Here is an 11,589-nt window from a genome sequence, read left to right as displayed (position 1 = left end):
CTCATAAAGTATCAAAGCTATTGCATTCAAACATGGCACACTTACTTACAATCATAAGGGGACTGGGCAGGCAAAGTTAGATAACTCTGGCTGGCATTTGTACAGAATTATTTGCCCATTTTATACTTAGAAAATTGAAAAATTGGTTAAGTTTTATGTTTAGGTCAACTTTATTCATAAGGTATCAAAGTTATTGCTTTTCATACTTGCAACACTTACTAACTATCATAAGGAGAGTGTGCATGCACAGTTATGTAACACTGACTGGCATTTTGACAGACTTATGGCCCCCTTTTGTACTTAGAAAATTGTAAATTTGGTTAAGTTTTGTGTTGAGGTCCACTTTATTCCTGAAGTATAAAGTCTGTACTTAAATACCTCTAAGAGACTGCCGAATAAGTATTTTGTTTCGATTAACATATAAGCACTTCCAATAATCATCGTTTAGAATGGTGATTGTTCTCCGATTATCAATAACTGCATATATTGAACATTGTGAATTTGCTGTATTGTCTCTTATACTACCTTTTTATATTGTATTTATTGTGCCCTTTTAATTTCAAATATATACTCATTAATTGTAGATCTAAAATATTTTGTGATACAAAAATCTAGGCAAACAAATCTTGGATCGGAATACAAGCCACAATCACACAATACGACATTGTTTATTGTTTACGATGATTTTAATGCCAACGCTCCCGTTTGTTTAACGATTGACTGTCACCAGTCATGTAATATTAAGTAATATTAAACTAAATATATGCAAATTAAGTTCATCTGGATTTTCAATTGATATTATGTAGTAAATTATTTCATCGAGTCCAAAATAGTATGTACAATTGGTAATCGTGTTCGAATACAAATGTTTTAATAAGAAAATATCAACTAATACAAACAGGTTTCTACTGTATTTTCGTATATGTATGGGATAATCTAAGAAATAAAAACATCACCCTGGTTGATTGTTCTTTCACGTGTTTCGGAGACGTTTAAATATCACTGATTCACTTAACATTTGCTCATAACTATAAAATGTCACACTAATCAGTCACAATGAGATACAGTGGCGACTCATCCAGATATCGTGAATCATCAAAACCTTCTGCTGCTGCACTGAAAACCGAAAAGTAGATTTAAAATCTTTGATTGGATAATTTATGAACAAACTGAAAAAATAATCCATCATCTGTATGTTTTTCCTTTGAAATTTCTTAAAAATATTTTTTAAATATGTGTATTTGTGAAAAAAATCAATTATTGTTCAGAAAATGTACATAAGTTTACTTGTTAATGACACTTCGTTGTCAAAACGTTCTAAAAATAAAAGATGTGAACGATGATACATATTATTTTACACTGCATTACTGCATCTATGCCATAAATCTATTAAAAAGCGGTAAGTATTAATGCTCTCATCCTACGCATGCAGTTTTAAACGTCTTTTGTTTATGGAGGAATGTCAGGGACGAAAAGCTTACGAAGAAACTGATATGGATCAGCACATACTCACCCTAAGGAGTACTGTGAAACATTACTGGCATTGTCTGAAAATTAAAATACACTTATTGTTTTGTTGCAAAACAATATCGGTGACATTGCAAATGCATGCATGTAAGTGTGTGTTTGTTAATGCACAATGCTCGGCTGTTAATTGTATGCATTTTCTTACCGTCTTCAACTGGCCTATCGGAATCCATCATCTGTGGGTCAATTTCATTATAAATCAAGGTCGGTTCACGTAATGGTATCGAAGACGTAGTTGGTGTTGTGGTTGTGACGTGAGTCATTGGCAAAACGACGTTTTCTGGAAAATCATTCGCAACATAATTCATTTATAGTATTGATAATACGGTAAAACGTTAAAACGCCAATGCAGTATAATGATATATTGATTGATCGGTATGTAATAATGAACCTCAGCCTGATATTTTTGTTCATTTCAGTTGAAAACAAACCGGCATTTCACGAGCATGAAAACATATTATTAAAACGAAAGTATAAACAACTCTATACCTGTTGTTTTCATTCGTATATAAAATCGGTACACACAGGCTGCGGAAACTATTATCACAAGCAGTACCAGCGCTCCTGTTCCAGCTATTATGGTGACAATGACCTTCATGTTTAACATAGAATCTGGTGGCTGATCTTGAAGAAAAGAACACTACATGGTTAGTTCTTAGTGTAAACTATTGTGCATTTCTTATTGCCTTGAAGAGAGAAGAGTTTAAGATTTACTTATGTATGTTATTATTTAACTTTTTGTTTTATGTAATCAAATCAATACTTACATAAAGACCAATTTCGTTTTTTAAAAGACACTTATATAGACTTATAGAGAATCTAAAAGTGGACTGTGTATTAAATCGCGTTAATGTGCAACAGTAACTTTGGCAATAATCCAATAAAAACAATGCATTTCGAATCCGTGTTCGATCTTACGTCACTTACGTTTATTTATAAGACATGTAGAACGCGCGATTACTAAACATTTGGGTATTATTTGTTCATCAAAACTTGATTACCATGTTTTTTACGAATATTACAGATATTGGCATTTTTGAAGTTATTCATTGAAGGTTTACAATTGATATAAGTGAACATCAGAACTAAAGTGATCCGTTATAAAACAATATAAATTAAGAAAGATAAGAATATACAAGTTTGTGATAATTTTAATATATTTTTTTTAATTTTAGTTAGACCTACAAACAGATTGATATTTAAGTATCGTATTACCTTGATGATTATCCATTTTAATATGAGAGCTGATATAAACGGTCTTGTTGTCTTTTCCGAGTGCATTTGCAGCAATGCAGGTATAATTTCCGGTATCCTGGGATCCATTAAGTGTCATGGTTGGTCGAAACGGTGAATTTCCAACACTGTACTCAATACCGTTTTTTAATAAGTGCATGGTCGGGGATGGGAATCCATCACCTTGGCAACGTAACGTTATTTTGGTTGTTTCGTTGAACGTTATGTGTGTCTGATTGTTGAAACCTTCCACAAAGAATTTCATCACCGATGCTGTGACTGCCAAATCAAAAGCAATCAAAACAAATGGAACTTAACTAATATAAACACTTTATATATTATTTTGATACGTTCCAACGTGTTCCGTCATACCCGTAACCAGGAGGGGGTGCGTTGGGTGCGTTCGCACCCTATCTTTTTGGACGAGTAAAAAAATTGTACTCTAAGTTACACCTAACTTTATTGGACGCAAAAACGGAAATTTATTTTTTCCAGGAACCGAGTGAGTCTTCGTATTTAAGCGTTAAAATAATGTTTATCAATATGCAACCGACATAATTCCATATAATTAATTTTTCGATTAAGTCATTTCCAAGATAGTGCGTGATTTTTATTTACAAGTTTTAACCGTAGAATTGTTGAAATCATTAGAAGTAGTGAAAGCAAAATGTTAGAAGATCTAAGAAGCCGTTCCCCGCAAAATGGAATTGGAATCTTTGTTACAAAAAGATATTTGTTTTCTGTATAATGCAAAATTATTAACCTGGCACTCTAATCCGTATACATTCGATACTTATTTATAGATATTTGATACTAAATGATTGTTTTGTAACTTTTGTAATCGTTTTTAATGTCTGTTAGAGCTATAACTGCAAGAGATAGCATAACAAAATATTGAAGCCTACTTATTGTGGGTTGAAATCCCAGTCCAATAGCCTTTTTCGAAAATTATCTAAATGGCTGGAAAAACAATTTGATTAACTTGAATAAATAAATAATCTAATAAACAAGAAAATATATTTTAGGGGATTATATTCTTGAATGACAAGAAAACAAATCATTGTTACAAAGCAATGTAGCTTTTTTAACCAACTATTAACCAACACTTTATGGCATCTGTTCTGCTCCACATACAGAACTTTCCACAATGTTTTAATTATGTCACTTTCACACTTTGAATGTCCTACTCTTAAACAGTTGTTATAATGAATTCAAAACGTTATATGATCAGCTGGACGTTAACGTTTAATTTTCATCAACTGTGACGGATCTTGAGTATATAATGGGCAAATAAGTATATCTTTTTGCTTCAACGTCCGTGTATACATTGTTTAGGACTTTGAGACCATAGGGCCAGTAGTTTGTGGTTATAGGGTCTTAATAAAGCCTAAAGTTTTCGTATGTTTCCGAAATTCGTTTTGAAAAAGATATCTTATTTGTTAAAAATAGTTAAAAAAATATATATAAGTAACCAATTATACCATTTTTATTAGCGAGGCTGTTTTCGGAGAAAACCCGAGCTATTGTCATAGCCAGCTCGTCGTCCGCCGTCTGCCGTCCGCCGTAGGCGTCGTGCTTAAACCTTAACATTGGCCATAACTTTTTAAATATTGAAGATAACACCTTGATATTTGGCATGCATGTGTATCTCGCGGAGCTGCACATTTTGAGTGGTAAAATTTCAAGGTGAACATCATCCTTCAAGGTCTAGGGTGCAAAAAACAAAGTCAAGGGAAGTAATAAGCTTTAAATGGACATAGTTATCTGACCTGCCCACGTATATATTTTTGTTAAATAAATCAAAGCGGCGCAGTAGGCGGCATTGTGTTTCTGACAAACACATTGTGGTAAAAGGTCAAGGTCAAGGTCATCCTTTAAGGTCTACGGTAAAAATTACAGATTTAAGAAAAGTAATAAGCTTTAAAAAGGGATAAAATTATTCAATATTGAACATAGCCACTTTATATATTTGGCATGCATGTGTATCTCATAGAGCTGCACATTTTGAGTGGTGAATCTACAGTCACGGTAGTGGCTTTGAATTATTTGCTACTAAAAATAGACATTTGTTACAGACACTTATTTTCAAGGGAAGTAATTTATATAATTATAAATCTCATATTATATGTTTCCTTACCAAGAATTGAAGTTCTTTTCACAGTTACTGTACAGATTTATTATTTTGATTATTTATAACCCAAATGATTGATTTGTCAAAGTTTTTTTAATGATATAATTATAATTTCTTTGTTGATCGTTACATAGCTGTGGACTTATGTCCATAGATACATGATCAACTCTGGCTATGATCTCTTTTAAACCACAAGCCTTGGTTGTCAGTGATATATGACATGGTCATAAGTGACTGTGATACCCTCCCCCCCCCTCCCGGTTGGATTGGACAAAATTCAAGGGAAGTAATAAGCTTTAAAAGGAGATGATTTCTATACCTGCCAAATGATAAATAGAAATTTTATTTCAATGCGGCGAAGTAGGGGGCATAGTGTTTCTGACAATCACATCTATTGTTTGGTCACTAGGTCAAACGTCAAGGTCACTGTGACCTCTAATAAAATTAAAATAATCTAACAAGATTTCGCAGCCGAGCGTGGCACCCGTTATACGGTTCTCTTGTTTCTTTTTAGAATTGATGCACATTAGAGAAGACCCAGTTTTGTTAATCAGTGTTTGCTGTACAATACACTATTAGCACGTTTTGAGCAATGCTAGGCCTCTAGTACTATCCATAGTAGCAGACAAATAATTGTTTTGTAAAAAAGTCAAATATTTCCATTTAATTTGCTCGATTTATGAATGGTAGAATGTTAGAATGGTAAAACACACCAATTTTATCAAGATTCCAAGATTCCAATTAATAATGATATTTTATACCGGTCTTATTGATGATTTCACATTCTTTAATTTTTTGTTGCATTGGTAAACAAAGTGTGTGCGCGCATACTAGTGTCGGGTTAAACACCGTATAAAATGATGTATTCCCGTGACTGATCGAAAAAGGTGGTTATTGAAAAACGTGGTGGGGAATACATGTATGTTGTATCGTATTCATGTAGATCAGTCACTGAGTATGGTCAATGAAAGTGAATTTTCATACAAAATGCTCTGTAACTTCAGTCTCTGAATACATTAAAAAAAATACCAGAATGCAGGAGTTTACGTTTCAACATTCCCTCCCGCACATACTCCCTTCTCCACTTCGTTGCTCAATAACAATCGTCTATGACAAAAATGCGCACCCCCCTTTTCATAACCCTGGCTACGGGCCTGTCCGTTGAACCACAAACTAAACAATAAACGCATGATCTGTTGAATCTGTTCTTTTAAACTTAGATGAAAAAAAAGATAATAAAAAACAATATGGGCAAAAACAAAAACTGAAAAAAGAATATATATGATGTATGCGCACTTCCAAATAAAGTAAAGTTTTAACTCACCAAGAATCTCCAGTTTGAATAGACCAGTCATATTTCCGACATAACGTTTTGCCCCTAAGTCTTTCCTGTTAACAGCCTCACACAGAGTCAGCGTGTCCGGTGCTGGTGTCGTCCGAATCGACTGACATTGTGACCGGATATTCGGCTCTCTGATCACAGTGACCATCGGGTTTCCATCGGTGGCCTTACATGTTTTATTATGGGGCATATCACTGTTGCTTGAGCACAATAGCGATGCATCTGAAAGTTATCAAAATCATTCTGAAAAATTATTGAGAAATAATGATAATAATAATGTTTTAACGTGTTCGTTGTTTATTTTTTATGTTTTTATTTTTCATGAAAAATGTATACGAATGTAGAACAAATTACGTTGGTGTTGGATACATTCGACATGAAACGTAATATAACCTAGGCTATATCGTATATTATTTTTTTTTGCGTTTATGTAATGTGTTGTTATCAATATTGTCAGACAAAATTTTAATAAAATCGTATGTTTATTGCTATCATTATTGTTATAGTCTGTTTGATTTAAGTACCATTCAAAATTTATCTTTCTTCTTGCATTTTAGCGAGAGGAAATATAAATATATATATATATCCGATATATTTTTGGTACGATTATACAAATAAACTGACATACCCAATATGCTCAAATTCCAGTTTTCCGACTCACGTTTCTTCAGAGTACACGTAGCTATGGACGCATGTTGGTATGACGTATATTTTTCCACAAAGGAACTTATATTAGCTGTTATAAATGTCTTCAATATAGATGTAATCATATTATGCTTAATTTTCAATCCAAATATGGTCCATTTCACTCTAAATGGTATACGACCAGAACAATCGGCATCGTCAATTATCTTTGTTGTAAAGTGGGTTTTGTCTGAAATGAATTTAATTTATTGTAGTTCAACTGTAAAAAAATATTATGATTATTAAAAACACAAAATTCTTATTCTCATTGTTATATCTGATATTCATTTAATAATCGATGAAATGTTTTACACATGTTTAAGGTTAACACCTTTTATTTAGCCAGTTTACCATAACGTGAAAAGGCCCCTTTAACGTGACATAGGTACAAAAGAACTCAAACAAAATGAATATGAATTCGATACTTACTTGAGTTACACACGTCAATATAGTTGCTGTAATGCAGAACACCTTCGTTTAGGACTGCGCATTGCCATTTTGGACAAACCTTTCCGTACCGATCAACGTCAATTGTACACACTGCGGTCTTATTAATTATGCACGTACAATCGAAATAGTTGGGCGGCCCCGAAAACCATTTTGCACAAGACTGTCCACTTTGACCAATATGTACTACCTCGTTCAGATTTTCATAAAATCGAATTTTTGTCGCTGTAAAACCGGTAATGTCACACTCGATATCCGTGCTAAAGTGAGTTATGTTCGTTTTCAACATCAAAGATGGCGGTTGGGCTGCAAAAGAAATTTCCCAGGTTTATCATAAAATATGTATCGTATATAAATGACGTTATCGCAACAAACAGCATAAACGATGCCAACTTGGTAAACTGTTAAGGGTTGATTCGAATGATGTTGAAATTTTGTTATAAAACATAGCTTACAAGGGAATGAACATACAACTTAATGAAAATTCTATGCGTATTAAATGATAAGAATTAATTATGTTTTTAATTGCACCTGAACTCTAAAGTATAAATATTGTATAAGTACAATTCGTGCACGTATATCGTTATATTCAACGTTGAGGTTTGTTTGTATTACAAATATCGTAGTGGGATTATAATAACTTACACAGCATACATCCGACTTTGACAGAAACAATTATATAACACAGCGGTACGTTTACAAAACCAAAATATCCAATCGAAAACATCATTGAATTTATTTATATGTCAGAATAAATGCTAACATGTGAGTTTTTATAATTAACATTCAATATGATCCGTTTATATTATTTTAAATACTTGCTCAAGAGTCGGATCTTGTTTAATAAAATAGTAAAGCATCTACGTTGATACTGTCATCGCAATTGTTTTATATCCCCACTTGTAAATACAACAACGGGAAACCGAAAATATATAATGAAAGGAAATTAAGTCAGACAATTTGCCTGATTGAAGTGTCGTAGTTAACACGGATGAGTTGGGGTATATATTTATATGATACAAAAATGTAGGTTTGTTAACATCAAACAACCATATCAATATAAAAATAATGAATAAAGACTGATAAAAGATATAATGGTATAAGATGGTTTACTTTAAAGCAGTGTTTGTAATGTAAACGTCGTGCAAGACATTGTTTAGTATACTGTAACCTCATGATGAACGCTTGGAATGATCATGACATGAATGAGACGCTCTCGTAAAAATAGTCCGTTCTGAGCCCATCACAGGTTACAGTACACTAAATAACCGTTTCATGAAGGGCTGTACTCTCTAAAAAAATACCATAGTTGACAGGAAGGCATGTTTTACACTTTTATCTAGTAATCGGGTGTTATCTTTCGGAGATAATGGTAGGGCATGAATAGGTGTTCACTACTGAATCCCTGAAATATGATAAACTTGAAGACTATAGTAAACAATCGCACTGAAAAAGGTTACACTCCACTAAGAAACGGCCGAAAAAAAAAGTTGCAAAAACAGTCGATTTTGATTTGTGTCAAGTTTTTTCTTGCATTGTACATGACATATCTTTTTTATTGCATAAATCGATTCCGCTTAGAATGGCCTTTAAGAAAAGGTATGGTTATCGGGGTCTCTATGTGCATAATGTTGCATTTATTTTGGCCTAAAGTTGTCGCTTTCACATTGAATTATATAGGGAAACTATTTAGTGTATTCTGACCTCACAGAGCATTCTATACATAGATGGTGACGTCACTACGTTATTGTCACTAAGACGCATTACATTCCCCTGGTTTGGGGAATTATGCTTCCGCCGAAGTAGTTCTACGTAGGAATGAAAATGTTAATAATGAAAGAAAAAAATCGTTTTAATTGTGTGTTTAAATCGGAGTGTTGTATAAAGAAATGTTATTCAATTGGGTTAGAATGTGATTTTCAATCACTATTAATAAGACTGATAGCGATTATCAGAAACACGATTACCTGACCTACTTTCACTTTCAATCGTAAAAGAAGTGCTGCCTACAAGTACACAGAGTGTACACCGGTGTGTACACAATGCATCACAGAGGTGAATGTAATGTAACCGTCGTGCCATTCTATACATAGATGTTGACGTCACTACGTTATTGTCAGTGAGACCGGTGTGACACAATGACCGTCGTGCAAGAGATTGCTTACTGATGTAGTCGTCTGTCAACTCTATAAGATCTACAAAACGAAAATAAATCGTGTGCACACGCTTTTATAAAGGAGCCTTAGTCTTCGAAAAATATCGTTTAGAAATATGCTATAAAAAGAAATTGTTTTGTTTTAGGCTTAAATAATATATTTATTCCAGAATGTGTTTTACAACAAAAGTTACAGGAATCTTAATATTATAGGATTATAACGTGAGCTATGCTAGTATGGTTTCTTTCTTCAGAAAGTGTTTCTATTAAAAGCAACATGACTTCATACACTTTGTTTGGTTTCATAAATAAAGTATGAAAAATGAAGACGACGTGCTCGAACTTCTGATCTACTTGAGTATATATGAATCGTTTAAAGAAATGACTGTGGCCGGCGCTTTAACAACTGCGCAGCCGTTTTTAGTTTTTAATTTGACTCTGTTTGATGCCACATAATATTTAATACTTAGGTTAGATTTTCATTCAACGTGTGGATTATCTTGATCTTTAAAGGAATCTTTTCACGCTTTGGTAAATTGACAAAATTGAAAAAAGTTGTTTCAGATTCGCAAATTTTCATTTTAGTTATGATATTTGTGAGGAAACAGTATTACTGAACATTTACCATGTTCTAATATAGCCATTATATGCATCTTTTGACGATTATTAAACCTAAAAATTATAAAGCGTTGCAACGCGAAACGATTGAATAATTTGGAGAGTTCTGTTTTTGTCGTTAAATTGTGTGAAACTACGAAGATTGCTTATATAGGGTATAAAAGACGTCACGTTTGTGTACTCGGCGGAATGGCTCAGTAGGCTAAAGCGTTTTTACTTCAGGACTCCAGGGGTCACTGGTTCGAACCCTGCTCCGGGCAATGTTCTTTTCCTTTTTTAAATTTTATTCTTGATTTTTTACTGGAGCTTTTACGATCCAATGTTTACATTTATCAATATAATGCATTTAATGAATAAGTTAAAAAATGCCAAAATCTGTGAAAAGGCCCCTTTAAGGATGTGAAATTGAATTTTACAAATGCACATGTAATTTTTTCACTACTCAGAAATACCTGAAATATAACTGTTTCGTTATGCATTCAGGTCATAATCAGAATGTAATCAAGCACAAATTAAGCCTTTAGTATTAATTGTTTAGCAGTCACATAATTAACCATGCTATGTAATATGGATCTTGTACACCCACTATTGCTACTTCTTCCTGTATTTGCGCGATGATGATCTGAAATATTCTGAAATATTAACTTTATGATGCTATATTTTTTAATCTTTTTTTCTAAAAAGAAGGGATGTAGTTGATACTTGTTCGTAATTTCATTTCATCGTTCCTCAAAAAGTTGTTACTCTGTTGCTCTGGTCTCTTTCCTACGATTGAGTAATTAAATGGAAACTAAATTGAATGCGTTTTAATTCCCTTTTATTATTTGCAAAATTGAGTTGCAATGCTACGACGTTAAATTTATTTACACTTATACGTATCATGAATATGGCTGGGCCAAGTATGAGGCTGAGCGCTCTAAAAGCGGTTTAAACCCCTAGTGCTTTGCATTGAACGTTCCAAGGCGGTGACGCAAGCTTTATTCTTATATGTGTTTATGTTGTTTTGTATTGAGCTATTTTGTACTGTTAAGGCTATTGGTCACTTGCCTTAAATAAAGGACCAACTATTTGTATGTAATGAAAATGCAATACAGCAGCTGGAGTTTCACTTTTTTTTATATTATATATCATCCATTACTTTAACAGGCGGATTTTGGCTGCACCTTTTGTCTTTTACATATAATTGAGTTTATTTAATGCATTGCATATGACATTAAATTAATAAAATAATCCGTACAAACATTTTACTTTTTTAACATTTAACATGTTTCGGCCATAGCCTTAATCAGTTGTATCAATATAAACAAAAAAGGTAGTGATGTTAACCTCATAAAGTAACGGTACGTCGTCTGACGGAAAAAATACATATAACACATACAAGTACTATATACAAAGATGGATCAGTGTTGATACAACAGCCTATTATTAATACTATTATTTATTTAAAAAAAT

The 11,589-nt window shown here is 33.0% G+C and overlaps 1 protein-coding gene across 1 annotated transcript; it reads right to left on the bottom strand.

Moving 5' to 3' along the window:
• Positions 1–846: 846 nt before the first annotated feature.
• Positions 847–8,282, bottom strand: LOC127867496 (uncharacterized). The gene is made up of 9 exons (XM_052408677.1): positions 8,010–8,282; positions 7,347–7,670; positions 6,862–7,107; positions 6,216–6,455; positions 2,743–3,039; positions 2,017–2,151; positions 1,673–1,807; positions 1,514–1,547; positions 847–1,116 (listed from the first exon to the last, which is right to left on the bottom strand). Exons 1-9 carry the CDS (start codon positions 8,092–8,094, stop codon positions 1,044–1,046), a joined length of 1,569 nt encoding a protein of 522 aa, XP_052264637.1. The 5' UTR covers positions 8,095–8,282; the 3' UTR covers positions 847–1,043.
• Between the last annotated feature and the right edge of the window lie 3,307 nt (positions 8,283–11,589).

The sequence above is a fragment of the Dreissena polymorpha genome, chromosome 2 (genome assembly GCF_020536995.1).
Source record: "Dreissena polymorpha isolate Duluth1 chromosome 2, UMN_Dpol_1.0, whole genome shotgun sequence".
NCBI lineage: Eukaryota > Metazoa > Mollusca > Bivalvia > Myida > Dreissenidae > Dreissena > Dreissena polymorpha.
Note: the sequence above shows the minus strand (reverse complement) of the source record. Positions and strands in the feature narration are given on the sequence as shown.